General features: G+C 32.7%; 1 protein-coding gene across 2 annotated transcripts; it reads left to right on the plus strand.

Moving 5' to 3' along the window:
• Nucleotides 1-8,699: 8,699 nt before the first annotated feature.
• On the plus strand, nucleotides 8,700-16,684 carry LOC114163255 (protein SUPPRESSOR OF GENE SILENCING 3). Of its 2 annotated transcripts, none has more exons than XM_028047445.2 (6): nucleotides 8,700-8,925; nucleotides 13,262-14,300; nucleotides 14,447-14,741; nucleotides 14,877-15,121; nucleotides 15,906-16,066; nucleotides 16,232-16,684. In XM_028047445.2, exons 2-6 carry the CDS (start codon nucleotides 13,278-13,280, stop codon nucleotides 16,428-16,430), a joined length of 1,923 nt encoding a protein of 640 aa, XP_027903246.2. In that variant the 5' UTR covers nucleotides 8,700-8,925; nucleotides 13,262-13,277; the 3' UTR covers nucleotides 16,431-16,684. The 2 variants fall into 2 exon arrangements, with proteins under 2 accessions (XP_027903246.2, XP_027903247.2); XM_028047446.2 differs by having other exon boundaries at nucleotides 8,794-8,945.
• Nucleotides 16,685-16,922: the final 238 nt, after the last annotated feature.

Here is a 16,922-nt window from a genome sequence, read left to right on the forward strand (position 1 = left end):
GCCCAAAATACAAAGCCCAAAAATAAATCATAATCTAATTTACAAGCAAAGAGTCTTAGGCTAGGTCTTCATATCTTCCTTGACCCATTTGAAGTTCATCTTGGTCCTTGCATGCGCTTTTGAGGCTCATTCCTCTTGTATTCTCCTAACCATGGATCTTGTTGTAGGTCCCTTGACTAGAGGCATCTCATCACTCAGTGTATTGAAAATAAGATCCAACAACACTGAAAGCTTGAATATAAATAAGTTGCGATAAATGTTTCAAAGAATACTCTTTCTCTTTCATAGAAGATGAGCTTCGACTAATGTAAGTAATAAAAAATGTACATTAATTTAGAAATAATCTAATTTAAGTGTTTTACATTATTTGCACATTAATATAGTGCCATATTTGGTTGATTATTACCAATTTATTCTGAGATTTACTTAATACAGTGTTTTACATTATTTGTACATTAATTTAGTCTGAGATTTAAAAATTATAATAAGTGTTTTTAACTTGGCTGATTATGTACAACTATATTAAATTAGTATGCACTATTACCTAACATGCTTTGGTACATTTTAAAATTCTCAATATTCCTTTGTACTATAGCACGAAAGTGCCTATGCATATTTGAGTCTCACTAGACTTGCATTCATGTGTGACGTGAAACTAACACTTGCGTGGTGAGATTAATACCATTCTGCATTTTGTTTTGCCAACTTCACACTTGGTAGTTGTTATGCCCTTTTACTAAGAAACATGGCAGCCATTATTTTGTATAGAAAAAGGAAAGTTATGTATCTGCACAGATTATATGTTCATAATTTTTCATAAGTTTGTCTTTTCTTATATAATCTAGAACTAGAACTTGTGGTTACTGTTTCAGACAAGTGGTGCTAATAAGTGTACCAATTTCGCCTTTATTTTATAATCTTTGTTTCCTTGTATAACTCACGATGTTGATCATGATCTATAACTGAAGGTTGTTTCCTAATTATGACAACAAATTAAATTATGGTAGTGTATTAATTATTCAAAATTTATATGTAAAACTTTTATAACTTTATTTCCAATTGTTGAAACTAATTGGTTTCACTCCTTAGAGTTTTATACATTATGTGTCTTATTTTAGAGATAGGGTAGCTATATAAAATTAGTAGAGTTCTGAAGAAAAAAAAGTTATGATGGTTAAAGGCTACTAGTTGTAACTAACCCCAACTTTGGTTCTGCAATTTCTTGAAAAAAGTGTATCGTGGGTTGACACATAATGGACCTAGAGTCGGCAATTAGTTCTAACATCTTATATTTTTTTACTTGTGAAATAAGACTTAAACTAAGTGTTCAATCAAGCCCGACATGTTTGGGATTACTAAACAGATTTATGGTCTATCCTATTAGATGATCATGATTTGGGATTTCAAACAAGACTTATTGTTGTGCAAAAAATGTATTGTGGGTTGACACTTAACGAATCTTGAGTACGCATATGAGTTTTGTTTTCTTCTTTCTTTTTTTTTGAAAAAACTTTAACGTAGGTGGGGATTTAATAGATAGTTAGTCGGCAGTTAGTTCTAACAACAAATTTGGTTTTCTCCAAAAAACTAAAATAGAAGAAATTATCTAAAGAAAGTTGTTTTCGAGAATTTGTATCGTTAACTTTAATTAGTTCTTTTTTTTTGTGTATTTACAAATTTTTCTATATATCATCATTTAATAATACTATACAAATATTTTAGCAAAATTAAATTAGTTTTTTTATAAAAAAAAAATATTATTATAATCTTATAATTTATATCATATTAGAAGAAGTTAATATATGAACTTGTAACACAACGTTATTATGTTTATTTGAACAATGTAAAAGGTTATTAATTTTGTAACACAGGTATTGATAAATAAAAATGTATATACGATTTTCTAGATCGTTACTTGTTTTTCTACTAATAATCACATTCAAAATAAAATTAACTGTCTTATTTGAGTGTTCGTACATGTTAACCTAAAACATACTCATAATGTGCCAAAACTATAACTTTGTTTACCACATATTGAATGTATATTTGGTACTTAATTTTTTGAATAAATTTGATGATTTAAAAAAAATTGAAACCATGTGAACAAACTTATCCAAGTTTTTATTAAAAATAGTGCTCAAAATAAATTTAACAACACCATCATTTGTGAATGTTCATGTATGTTAGCCTAAAACCTACGCATAATGTGCAAAAACTATAACTTTATTTGTTACATAATGAATTTATATTTGCTACTTAATTTTTTTTACACATTTGGTGATTTTTTAAAAAAAATGTGTGAACAAGTTTACCTAATTTTGTTATTAATAATACTACTCAAAATAAAATTAATCACGTTATCATGTGCGAGTGTTCATACATCTTAACCTAAAACCTACACATAAGTGTGCAAAAAGTATAATCTCATTTGCCACATGATGAATTTATGTTTGGTATTTAATTTTTTGAACACATTTGGTGATTTAAAAAAAAATTGAAACCATGTGAACAACCTTTCCCAATTTTTTTTTTATTAATAATATTACTCAAAATAAAATTAATAATGTCAACATATGTGAGTGTTAATGCATGTTAACTAAAACTTGCATATAAGTGTGGGAAAATTGTAACTCTATTTGCCACATAGTGAATTTATGTTGGGTACTTAATTCTTGGGACACGTTTTTTTTTCTTATAAAAAATTAAAACCATGTGAACAACCTAACCCAATTTTTTTATTGATAATCATACTCAAAATAAAATTAACCATGTTATTATTTGAGTGTTCATGCATGTTAACTAAAACCTACACATAAATGTGCCAAAATTATAACTTTGTTTGGTACTTAATTTTTTAAACACATTTGGTGATTTAAAAAAAATTGAAACCATGTGAACAACATTACCCAAATTTTTTATTAATAATACTACTCAAAATAAAATTAATCATGTCAACATCTGTGTTAATGCATGTTAACTAAATCTTGCAACAGATAAGTGTGCAAAAATTGTAACTTCGTTTGCCACATAATGAATTTATGTTTAATACTTAATTCTTGAAAAATATTTACTTTCTTTTAAAAAAAAATTAAAATTATGTGAACAACTTAATCTAATTTGTTTTAATAGTACTGCCTAAAATAAAACTAACCATGTCATCATTTGTGGTTGTTCATGCATGTTACCCCAAAACTTACATATAAATGTTCAAAAATTGTAACCCCGTTTGACACATAATGAACTTATGTTTGATACCTAGTTCTTGAAAAAAAAATTAGTTATTTTTTTTAAAATTGAAATCATGTGACTAGCCTAAACCAACTTTTTGATTAATAATACTACTAAAAAAGAAATTGAAATCACGTTAGCTGCCTAACCCAAATTTTTATTAAATGAAACATTATTACAAATAAAACATTTTATGATTTGTTGAGTCAAGTAGCTTGGAACCAACGATTGCCTTCCATCAATTACATTGTTCCTCTTTGCTAACTCACCAATTACAAATAAAAACATAAATTTTAGTAAACTACTATAATCACTAAAGAAATTTGAACCAAAAGAGTAGTGCCAAAATCATCATTCCAGTTTCAAGCTTGTTGGCACAAGTAAGCTTTAAGAAAGTATTTGATAAAGCCAAGTGAATGAAGATCTCTTGTGTTTGTTGAAGATTGATGAAGATCCACTTGAAGATTGTGTTTCTAGTGTATTAAATCTGGAAATAATGTGTTAAATGTAATAATTAGTTGTTATATCATGTTGGTAGGCTATATGACATAGGTTAGATGTCTTGTTAACCTTAGTGTGTCCTTTTTAATGTGTTGAAATGAGTTTTAACAGGTTAAAAGGCTTGTTGTATATAGTTTTTGGTATGAATGTATTCAATCAATTAAATTATTTTTCAATTGACTTATTTCACTTAAGTCAAGTGAAATTAACAGATTGTACAAAAAATTCAACCGACTGATTTCACTTAAACCAAACTATATAAGCCGTGTTTTCGAGAGTAAAGGTACAATTTTGAGTTTTTTAGCACGAAATATTGTCATTCATCATTGGAAAACTCTATCTCTCTCTACAACACACAATTGCAACGTGTTGATTGAAGATCTTGGTTGATCGTGGAGGCATTTTGGCTTAGGATTAGCTTGAAGAACACATGTATGGTTGGCTAGGGAGAGCCACCATTAGGTTTTGTAGTTCTTGTGCCTCTGGTTGTTTGTCTGATGTGATTTCAAGTTTGTAAGTGTGATTCTTGCAAGGTGTTAGTCTAGATTTTTGTGTAAGTTAAAAATATTGTGAGTTTCTTTGTTAAAAAGTGTAATCTTTGTGTGTGATTTGTAAAACTTGTGAATATAGTTGAAACCAGGCTCAGGTTGTCCTGGTAAACTGGATGTAGCTTTGTGATTGAGTGAACTAGTATAAAAACAATTGTGCAATTCTCTTTCCTTCATCTCACTCACTTTGAATCACTTTAAAAACTCAAGAAAATTAAGTAATTCATTATTTGTTGTGCTTTAATGTGTTCTTGTGTAATATGAGGTTGCACACCTGTTAGAAATATTGATTGGAACAAGTCTTGCATGTAAAAGTTTGTTGTTTGAGTTAAATCTGTGAATTCTATATTCTGCATAAATTCCTAAGATTTTAGCCGATTGATTTGAAATTTCAATCGACTTCTTCATAGTTCAAGAACAAAATAGTCTATTATTTTATTTTTTGTCTGATTGAAAGTGTATTGGTCTGCAACTTTTGTATTCGAATTTCATTGTCTATTTAATTCAATCAAAATGGGTTTTATGCTTTCGAAAAAGTTTTAAACAGCCAATTCAACCTCCCTTTCTTTGCTTAAATCATCATTTCAATCTAACAAAGCTGACTAGAATCCCACTAATGTCTTCAACAGCTTTAGCTACCGAGAGCACATACTCTAGAACCTCCTTGTCAACTTTGTAATCAGTGTTTCTAGCAACACATTCTTAACATCATTAACAATAAAATTTGAAAGCTCACCCCAATTTACAGCTAACAAATCCTTGAAAACATTTTAAACTTTAGACTCTTTAATATTGGGCAAAGTGAAATCATCTTCGCTATAGAATTGCATGAACCGTAAACCCATCGACAAAGGAGATCTGCATTCTGTGTATGTTTTTCCATGTAAAACCAATTCAGCATACAATAACCATTCTCAAACAGAACAAAGATTTTATTTCGATAAAGTTTTGAACAAATACTTCCATAAGAATAAATAAAATAAGAAGACAAATTAATCTAATGTTGTTTAAGTTTAAGTTTTTCCATCTGACTTGAGTGCTCATTCTTGAGAGTTAAGTTTTAAACCACAAATAGTAGATTGTGTCTATCGAATAAAGCATTAAGTGGTTGGAAACCATTATTCAGTTCTTCTTAATAGTTTAAACTGCAATGAATTCGTTCCAACCAACTTCCCAATTCAAAATCAAAAGTGTAAATCCACTACTAATGTCGTTTATGAATTGGTTTAATTTAAACATAAATTAAAATCTTACTTCAATTCTTTCTTTACATTCTAATTTCATACTCAACAAGCTTCAAACATACAAAACAAAAATTGAAAGCATAAATACAATAATTTTAATTCAATCCTTAATTTTATCTATTTCTTTTTTATATTTTAACTAAATAAAACATTTTGTTATTACAGCTTAAATAAAACTATTAAGTTCAGATTTCAACAAAAATAAAAGAATAAATCCTTCAAAATTGAAGATAAAATTGCAACCAATAAGTATATTTTAAAATGATCAAAAGTGACCATTGAACAAAAGAGATTGCAATACTCACCACCAATATATAGGATGGTTGAGAGTGATGTTAGAAACTTCAGCATTGTTGCAACCAGTGAATCCAATGAATGTTAGGGTTGATAAATTGAGTGAATGTTAGAGAAATGAAGAAGTAACCAGAATTGCTTATTAGCTACGATGGGGAGAGGTGCGGGGAATGAGGAAGAAGCAGAAAGGGGAATTAGGGATGGTAGACTTAAGAGAGAACAAAGTAGGATTGAGTCTTCATTCGAATGAAAAATTTTGAAACGTGGGTCAGGTTTTTGAAATGGATAATAATATGCATATTAAAAACAAAAAAACAGGTGTCACATAATGTAGTAAAAGAAGCGGTCAAAATAGGGGTGTCAATGTATTGTCGTCCTTTGCTTAATATTTTATGGGCCAAGTCAACTCTAGAAGCTAATTCATTAGCTTCTACATTCTTTTATGTTAATTTTTTTTTATTCATTTTCATGTTGATAAACGAAAGAAAGAACTATTCAATCCATACAGATTAGGAGTGGCAATATGCGGGGGCAGGTTAGGATATTGAATTCGCTAGCTCGTAGAAGTCTAGTTCGCGAAAGCTCGCAGCCCACGTGGGCCGGTCCGCATAAAAAAAACTTACAATTGTGTATATCGGTTACTTTCCTTCTAAACTTCTACATGAACATTTCAAATTCTTGTATGATTGGAAAAGACAATTATTATGTATTTTTAAATGTGCTAAAATTTGAAGAATATATCATGTATGTCAAAGTACAAATATGAATATGATGAATATGTTGAATTATGAATTTATCATCAAACTCCCCAAAGTCTTTGCTTAATTTTGTGAACTTGTTAAAGTTCCTCAATTTGTTAAACATTGAAAGCTTTATCATAAGATTTAAAATTAAAAAAAAAACGGACTAACCCGCAGACTCATTTTTGCAGGACGAGACAAATTTTTCAACTCGCATTGAAAATGCTGAACGGGCCAGCCCAACCCGCAAAATGCGGGCCAAGTGCGGTGCCCACGTTTTCACCCATAATTTTTTTATATTTTTGTTTGTTTTTATACATTTTTTTATCTGTTTTAAGTACATATAAATACTGATGTAATTATTTCAATTAATGTTTAATGCATCTTGGTATTGTATAATAATTTTATTATTGAATATTAAATAAAATTTTTTAAAATGATAATATCATGATTTTTTTTATAAACGAATTATGATTTTTTTTAATTTTTAATTAAGCAAAATACGACTTTAGGTAAACCTAAATAAAATGAGACTATGTCATAAATTATAATCCATCTGGCTTAACTAAACCAAACTGTCAATTTTGATATTCTAATTTATAATGAAGTTCTTTCATCCTAACGGATTTATAAAACTAGTGGGACAAGACAACTTTAAAATGATAACTTCTACATAATCATTAATTATAACGTTATTATTTTAATTGACTTTATAGGAATAAATAAATATCATTTCCTTCCTTTTTATCTCTTTGTGTAAAAAAAAAAAATCTCTCTCTGTAAAAAAAAAAAAAAACTGCTTTACAAGTTAACTCAATAAACAAAGTGTTAAGTTTGCAAGTTATCATTGAAAGTTTGCAAAAACAAATTATTCAATTAAATCATGGTGCAATTCAAAGACGAAACAAGTTATTATTGTAAAATTAAAAGAAAATACTTAATAAAAAAATACAAGAAAAAGATAAAGTAAATAATTATTACATTATTAAACTTAATAATAACTATTTTAAAATTTATATTAATGATAGTTTCACTAATTAAAAATATTAACTTTTTTTACAATTGAAAAGTATATATTATTTTTAGAATCCCTTTTAAGAATTACTCTTATCAAACAATTTAGAAAAAACAAAAAGGAAATCGTTTTCAAGGATGAAAATTTGTCAATCACTCATAAGTTTTAGTATATTTTACTTTTTTATATCATAAAATTGGATATTAATTGAATTCTAACTATCATCACCTTCCATGAGAAAAAAAAAAGTTTCATTATTTGAAAATAAAAGAAAGAAGAAAGAGTACGCGATATTTTACTGAAAAATATGAACTTATTTTTATTAAATTATTTCATATGACAAGAAAAAACATAAAAACTATCCCTTGACTTCTAACTAATTGTATAAATTTTATAATAACTTTTCGCGGTCTTTACAATCATAACAATATTTTCCTTCCCCTAAACTCTGCCTTCCTAAACAAGGTTGAAGTAAGAGATATTTTTAAAAGATAATTATTTTCAGTCCTGAAATGTCTGAAAGAAAATATTATTTCACATTCCATCTTAACTCAGTCAAACACTTATTAAATGTATATCTACTTTTAAATCAATTGATCAAAGAGATTACAGTTTTCACAGTAATAGTTTGCAAACTTCTAAATTAAAATTAAAATTAAAACTTCAGTTTGTTTGGTAAAGAGAAAGAAAAAAATGGAACTAAATAAGTAGAAAAGGGAACTCAATGATTATCTATTTGATAAACAATCCAAACTTGTGCATTTTTCTAAGAGGTAAATTGATTGGATTGTATTTCAAGTGTTATATCCCTGACTTTATTATCTTTTATATATTTTTTAAGATATTTTTAGAAACCAATAAATATAATAATTTTTTAATTCTAATAAAATAGCCATAGAATTTTATATTTTATCTATGTTTTTCTCGTATAATGTAATAAATGCATTTGTCGATCATTTAAAAAATATTATAAGAACTAAAGACAAATTAAGAAAAAAATAATAGATATGGTTAAACTTTTGCCCAAAATATAATCTTGAAAGTGAAAGCAAAAGCTTTTGTTGTTTCTTTGGTGGTACATGTCCTTAGAGTCCAAGTTTATGAGTTTTATTTATTTATATTTCTTATTTATTTTTTGGTTGTACCCAAATAAATCACATTAAATTAAATTTTGAAGTCCACTCACAAAGCCTGCACCATATTTTATGACCAGACCTTAGTCTTCCTCTAACTTCCTTTGTCCCCAATTGACGCTTTACTCACTCACTCCCTCACTCCCTACTCGCTCTCTGCCACCCGGGTGGCGCGTCAGTCTCAACTGCCGCATTTTCATCGGCTTCTTCACGCGATCATTGGTGATTTTTTTGTTTCTCTGGTAGATTTTTAATTTTCTTACTTTCTTGTGATTTGGGACGTGGGGTTTTGTGCCGTGCCAATACGGTGTCGTCGATTTGTCTCCTATTATGTATTGTTTGCTACCTGCATTGGTTCTTGCTTCTTGGATGATTCTTTTGGGAAAGTCTGGTTGCATCATGCTTCTCTTCCATGTAAAGGCGATGAATTTCTTAAAACTAAAAAAAGTAAGAAGGAAAGGATGGCATGGGTTCGTCTCATGCCGTTGTGTTAGTTTTAGGAGAAAATACTCTTTGGTTTTGTTTTTTATTGTTTTCACGTCTAATCGCATCTCTACTTATGGTACTTATGGTTGAATGTGATGGAGTAGGGTAGAAGGAATGAGAGTAGCAGCAATAGCTGGGTCTTCCCAAAGGATTTGGCTGTTCCAAGTTTTAGATTTTTGGGGGCTTTCAAACAGCCTGAATGTTTTATGGTGAATCTTTCTTGAAAGCTCTGAATTTTTCTAATACATTTTGGCCTTCTGTTGTTTTTTTTTTTTTTTTTTTGAAGAAAGAATCTACGTTTTTTAACCTATTTTCATGAAGATGAGAACCTAACAAAAGAAATTTAAATGAATGGTTTTTAGTGGTGGATTATGTTGTTATTTTATCTTTGCTTTTTATATTGGATCTACATACCTTCTGTCTTCTACTACCCCTGTCCCAAACTGTTGATGTTTAATGTCAATGCACACAGACTAGGAAATACTATATACTACGTATTTAGTCTAAAATATCCTCGATTAAGACCCTTGATTGGACTATTTGTTTGAAAGTACTACAAATATTAAAAAAGGGTGTATATGTTAAAAAATAATGTTTAATGGGACTTGATTTGTAAAACATAAGTAGCTTTAGCATTGGATGGAGTATAATCTAGTTGAGATTCAATTTAATCGTGTGCACATAATATTCACAGCGTAATGGAAGAGTAGCCTGATGCATTTGCAATTGCCAATTCTGGGGTCCTTTTGTGAGAGAAGCATGTTGTCAATGTTAATTTCAATACCTGTATAGGCTGTACCTGTTATGATTCTGTGAATCTCCTTTGCCCTCCCTTTTTTGTTATGATGTGAATGTTTACACAATGCCAAACTGCGTGGGTTGTGGTAGAGCAGTACAATCTAATGGGTGCAAAGCAAATTGTGATTGCTTTTATGTAGAATTATGGGCATCCTAGTTGCTACTTTTCTCCTCCATTTGCAAGACCTTGTTTATTTGGCCCCTCAAATCATGTATCTGGTGCTGCTTTGGTATGCCATTGTTAATGCAGTGCAAACTGTGATCACTTTGTGGTCATCCTAACTGTTATTCTTCTTTCTATGTACAAAACCCCAGCTCCTTAAACAATTTCATTTGGTGTCGGTGCCGTTTCTGTATGCCATTGAGTGGAGCAGATCAGTGTCATGCTCTGAATTGTGGCCCCTTTAACATGGAATTGTGGCCTTTCCAGCTGATAACCTTTTGAAATTTTCCATGTACTAAACCTGTTTGTTTGGCCCTTTAATGATGTTGCTCAATGCAGTTTAAGGTTGGCAATATTGGAATTTGTCCCCTTTTATTTCATCATAATACTAACCCCATTTCCCCACTCAGTCCTTTCAATGGCTAAATTTTACACTATTCTCATTAGTTTCTATAAAGATATTGTCCGATGCCATTTAAGATGTTAATATTGAGATTTAGCCTTCTCTTTCTTTCATCAGAATACTAACCCTATTTGCCCAATTAGTTCTTAGAAAGGCTAAACATTGCACCACTCTCTTTGGTGTCCTCTGTCTTCAATGCAAACCATCTGACATAGAGCACTAATCTGCATTTCTGGTCCACCTGTTGCACTCCTCCCTGGTTGAGTTTCCAGCCAATCACAATCTGTGGAACTTAGGCATACTGTTTTGTGTTCTCTTCACTGTTCACATCCTTTGGGGTCAGTGCTGTTGACACTAAAGAGGCTCTATGTTCGGTTATATATGTGTGTGTTTGTGTCTTGTTTTGTTTTCATTTCTTTCACCTCTATGTTTAGAGCTACATTTATGATGCCCTTTCTTGGTGCACTTTTTCTCCTCTTTTATATTTCCCAACTTGTTATTAAATTCACTATTTCTCTTAAAATTATGACTTTTAATAATTAGTATTGTACAATTCATGATACAACTCTTCAGCTTGGTGATGTGAATCTGTCCACTGAATTGATTATGTGGCTGAGTTCAACATGAATCATTTGAATCACAAATGAATTGTGTGAATTGCATCTTGTATCACACATGAGTAGTGTGATTCTTCCACAGCACGTTGCCATCCAAGGTCCAACGTGTTGCACCTGGCTGTTGTGGTGCAGTGATGCTTTTTTCCAGTCAAAATCATGGAAAATGGTGACCAAAGTGGGTGAATTGTGTTATGCTCACTGAGTTCAGATAGTTGACCTTATGAAGCCATTTCTTGCTGTATTTTTCTTCTCTTTTATAATTGCATAACTCTTGTTATTAAATTCACTATTTGGCTTAATATTATGACTATTGACTTTTGTACAATTTACTACACTTTGTGTGGTATGGTACAATTCTTCAGCTTGGTGATATGAATTTGTGGGCTGAATTGTTATGTACCCAAATCAAACATAAATCACGTGAACCACTCACATTGTTGCGTTGATCTTCTTGTATTATTCCATTTAGATTCCCCCTCCCTTTAGTTATATCTTATTGTGTCTCCTTCTTTCAATGTTTTAACTGAACTTCATAATATATAAAATAAAATAGTACATCATTAAATAGCTGGAAAAAAAGTGAAAATTTGTGTATTTAGGGGATGGAAGAGTGGCAGTCTAAACCCATTTTAATGAAGGGAGAACAGGGGTTTCACTCATGGGAAGAGAGGTTGTGGCAGTTTTTCTCAGTTATAGAAGGGAGGGCCAGTCTTTTATTTTATTGCGTGGCAGTTTTAACAGTCACTTTTCTTTTTTTGGTGCAACAAGGACTGTTTCTAAAGAGGCATCTTTTCTTTGTTATTCTTTGGATAGGGATGGCAAAATAGGCCGGGCCCGATGGGCTGGCCCACCAGCCCGGTAGAAAAAGCATGGGTCGGGACAAGAAATTCAGCCCGCCAACCCGAGACAGCCTGGCCCGTCAAGCCCGCTGGCCCGTCAGGCCAACCCGCGGGCCAAAACGCGGCCCGTATCACTTACTAAAACAAATAGCACGTGCACAATTTTTTTAGAATAATGATATTTTAACCCACTACTCTTATCACCTTTAGATTATCTATTTTAACTTTTTGTAGTAATGTGATGTGATGATCTAAGGGTGATGAAAATAATGGGTTAAAAGTGAGTCAAAAAAATGAGTTAAAATATCATTATCCATTTTTTTAATATCCCTCCCTCACACACTCTGCGCCAGACACCTCACACACTCTGCGACTGAGACTTCGACTCTTCTTCTCGACTCTCTTCTCTGCGCCATACACATACTTGCTTCTCCTCCACCCACGTCGCCGCTGGCCACCACGAAACACGCTGGCCACCACGTCGCCGCTGGCCATACCTGCTTCTCCTCCACCGTGACATCCACCATGTCGCTGGCAGCAGCGAGAAAACAGCGCAGTGCACGGAGAATGCAGAGCCACCATCGGACTGCGATTGGCGGATGATTCCGACCGCCACGACCACTGCGAAGACTGGTTTGTTCGTAATTTGCGTTCTGGTTCCCTTTCTCCCGATTTGGAACCTAAATTCCTGATTTTCGTAACCCTAAATTTTTGATTTTGTGATTTCCGACCACCACGCAAAGACTTTGGGTGCAGTAACAGTCTTAAGTAATTGGGCTTAAATGGGCTAAACTTTTTAGGTTAGAAAACAATTTCAACCCATTAAGAAAAACCCTAGAGCTGTTTCTCCCCACCCCTCACGAAGATTTCTTGCTCTATTCACTTAAGTTGAGTTTTAAGTGAAGCGAGATCGGAGAGCGAGTAGAAAGATAGTAGACTCATTCGATCTTACGTTCTGGATTGCGATTTTGACTACTTTGAGTTCATAATATGAGGTGTTGATTATTTTCCTTGTTTTAGAATGTATATTTTAGTGAATGAATTTCTACACTGTTTTGATTTACTTGTTACAACAGCTTTTGGTAGATTAAGACTTCTCTTTGCCTAGTAAAATTAAAGTAGGTTTTTCCTTTTTTATTGTAGCTGATGGATTATCTGATTTTTTTCTTTTCAAGCTCCTTCAGTTTTATGATTCTGTGTGCACATTATCTTTTCCATCTGTTATACTGAACACACAAAAATAATGATACAGTACAGAGCATATACAAATGAGTTCGAAAAGAGGGAGTGCGAGACCCAAAACCATGGCTAACAATGATATGTCCAAAGGGAAGAGCATATCCGAATCTCAGCCTAGTATTGATCAGTTGACTCAGAGTGTTGCTGACACCATGCTAAACTCAGGACAAGATGATGGTGAATGGGAGGTATATGCAAAGAAATCCAAGAACAGAGGTGGAAGCAGCGCTGCAAAGCCATGGGGGGCGCCAGCCCATAATTCTAATCCCAAGGCTTGGGTGAATGCAGAAATGGCTCAAAAGCCAGGCATCTGGAATCATGGTGGAGTTGGAAGATCTTCTGGAAATTCCTGGCAGACACAAAATGCCAACTTTAGGAGACCAGCTGGCAGAGGAAATGGTAGGCCTCAGTCAGCAACAAGTGGATATGAAGGCAACTATGTGCCTCCAAATCCCTTAATTCGGCCTCCACTTGAGCATGGCTGGAATTGGCAATCTAGACCTGGTGCAATACGGCCAAATGTAAGGGATGAAATTGCACCTGAAGACCTTGAACAGAATAATGATGTTGATGATGATGATGATGAAGAGGAGGACTCAGATGCTTTGGAAGATACGGATGATGATCTAATGAGTGATGACTATGATTCTGATGTTAGTCAAAAGAGCCATGAGACACGTAAAAAGAACAGATGGTTTAGGAAGTTCTTTGAGAATTTGGATGGCTTGACTGTTGAACAGATAAATGAACCAGAAAGACAGTGGCATTGTCCAGCTTGTCAAGGTGGTCCTGGAGCTATTGATTGGTACAGAGGACTGCAGCCCTTGGTGACTCATGCCAAAACAAAGGGATCAAAAAGGGTGAAGATTCACAGAGAACTTGCTATACTTTTGGATGAGGAATTACGCAGGAGGGGTACTTCAGTAATTCCAGCTGGGGAGGCATTTGGAAAATGGAAAGGTTTGAAACAAGAAGAAAAAGATCACGAAATAGTTTGGCCTCCAATGGTTATCATTCAAAATACGAAGCTTGAACAGGACGAAAATGATAAGGTGTATATTTTTATTGGTGTCAAATGATGAATAACTACTAGTGTCATGTTTAATATTTTACTGGATTGTATTTATGGACCATAACTTTCACAAATTTCACACATTACTGGTTTTATGTTAACTCTGGATTTGTTCTTTGTATTCAGTGGATAGGTATGGGTAACCAAGAACTTCTTGATTATTTTAGCACATATGCTGCTGTTAAAGCTCGCCACTCTTATGGCCCACAAGGTCATCGTGGGATGAGTGTTTTGATATTTGAAGCCTCAGCCAGTGGCTATCTAGAGGCAGAGCGTCTGGACAAGCATTTTACAGACCAAGGAACTGATAAAGATTCTTGGTTCAACCGCCCCAATTTATATCTCCCTGGGGGGAAGCGCCAGCTCTATGGTTACATGGCTACAAAAGAAGATCTTGAATTTTTCAATAGGCATACCCAAGGTTTCATTTCCTCTTTCCTCTTTACTTTTCTTATTTGCACTGCGCAGGTTGTTTTATGTGTACTACATGCAGGTTATTTTATGGTGACAAAGAATAAGCTGACTTTTGTATCTCTTCTCATCTGAAATTATGTAGGTAAAACAAGACTCAAATTTGACATGAGATCATATCAGGAGATGGTTGTACACCAAATTCGCCAAATGAATGAAGACAACCAACAACTTCTATATTTTAAGAACAAGGTTGTGAAAAAAACTAAACACACGAAAGCTCTTGAAGAATCCATTGGTAAAATGTCTGAGAAGCTGCGCAAGACAATGGAGGAGAACCGCATAGTGAGGAGGAGAACTAAAATGCAACATGAAGAGACCAAAGAAGAGGTAATACTAACATCAGACAGAATTTATTGTTATTAATTTTGTTGTAAAGTGGTTACTTTGTGCATATTTGCTAGTCAAATGTACTTGTAATATATCATTTCTGCTGTCACCGAGTTGTGGTCAAGTAAGATGTGCTTCTGCTTGATCGTTTTGATGAAAAGTTTGAGCTGTAATTTGTGTGTTAGTACAATAGTGGATAAGCTATGGTTACGGTCACATTTTTTATCTTCCTTTGTGAGATGTTTTGCATATGAAAATGTGCTTCATGTACCCATTGAACTTCTGTTTGATGTGTCAAATCAGACCATCACTGAATAAGAGATAGAGTTGCATATCTGCATTTATTTCCCACCTAAATGTCACGTTGTTACTACTATATTGTCCTCCTTTCATTAAAGTAAAAAAAAAAAAAATTAATGAGCAATGATATGGTTGCACTGGCCTGGATTTTCATTATATTATCTATAGAAATGCTTGTTATAAAATGATGCCTTGAAAGAGAATCACAAAATCTTGTAAATATTTGGACCTAGGTTTATTACTTTTATCTTGTTGTGAAGGTCTAGAGCACACCGTTAATCCAGTTTTCCCGAACAAATTGATTGAATGATTCCATCCATGTTCTTGCCTTCTTGGTTTACCTTTTCCTATAACCTGGGCTTAACATGCTTTTTCTTCAAGAAACAAAAATGTTATTTGTTAATTGTCTTGAATGATCTCTAGGTCATCATATTTTTGGTTTTATGGTAACGTTTCTCACTATTGTATTATGTCAACATGAAAGATGTATATGCAAGAACAATTCTTCAAGGACCAGATCAAAATCATTCATGATTCAAGGGATGAAAAGGAAGAAGATTTTGAGAGGATGCAACAGGAGGAACGTGAGAAGGTGAAGCAGTCAAGCACTACTGGTCATGCAAATACTGAGGAATATAGACTCAAGTAAGTAACTTTTGCTCCTTCCATTGGACTAATGATATATTCACATCTATAAATTATGTGAAAGTGTTTTTGTAGAAAAATTAATTTCACATAATCACTACTCAAGTTCCCTGCTGTCCCTAGTGGGTTAAAAACTTACAATGGATTTTGGTGAATTTGATGTAGGGTTGAAGAGTATCTGAAATTTGTTGAGGTTCAAGATAAAGAAATGGAGAACTTTGTTGCCGAAAAGGAGAAACTGTTGCATGCCCATCAAGTGGGTTATGCTGCTATGAAGAGGAGGCATTGGGAGGAAGAGGTGCAGCATGAGCAGAAGTTTGATGAGGAACTTTCCAAGCTCATGGAAAAGTACTCCCCTTCCTAGACTAAGTCCAATGGTACCTAATGTTGGGGTCTTTGCTTTGACTCATACAAACATATAAACACAGCCTAACCAGTAGACAAAATAGAGTGCTCAGACATTTTACTACATATTCAGTATGTCTTTTAATTTTCTTTGGTACTTATCCTCATTTGTGTTCATGCCTGGAGACACAAACCAGGTTCAAATTTTAAATTGGTGGTGTTTTGGCAAATTGGAAGTTATATTTCATGCATTTGATTTACTTTCTTATCAAATGTCTGTGTGTTTCTATTGTGTAGATTTTTAGCTGTTCATTTTAAAATTTTATAAACCTAATCACGTCATTAATGCTTTGACTGAGAAAAAATGTGTAAATGGCTGCTTTTAAATGAGGTTGTTATATGTGCAATTTGGGAAATTTTCTTTTCATTTCGTACATATTTTAATTGCTTTTGAGGAAAACAAGAAAATGCTCTGTTATGCGGAATAATTTGACTTCATTGTTTTCTTAAA

This window comes from Vigna unguiculata, chromosome 9, assembly GCF_037176805.1.
Source record: "Vigna unguiculata cultivar grain cowpea cultivar isolate G323 ecotype 2 chromosome 9, ASM3717680v1, whole genome shotgun sequence".
Taxonomy (NCBI): Eukaryota; Viridiplantae; Streptophyta; class Magnoliopsida; order Fabales; family Fabaceae; genus Vigna; species Vigna unguiculata.

What these genes read in the sequence shown, in the direction of transcription:
- LOC114163255 (XM_028047445.2), top strand. Translation starts at nt 13,278, where the DNA reads ATGAGTTCGAAAAGAGGGAGTGCGAGACCCAAAACCATGGCTAACAAT. An exon ending in TTTCAATAGGCATACCCAAG is followed by an intron (nt 14,742 to 14,876) that starts GTTTCATTTCCT and finishes GAAATTATGTAG; the next exon opens with GTAAAACAAGACTCAAATTT. An exon ending in ATGAAGAGACCAAAGAAGAG is followed by an intron (nt 15,122 to 15,905) that starts GTAATACTAACA and finishes TCAACATGAAAG; the next exon opens with ATGTATATGCAAGAACAATT.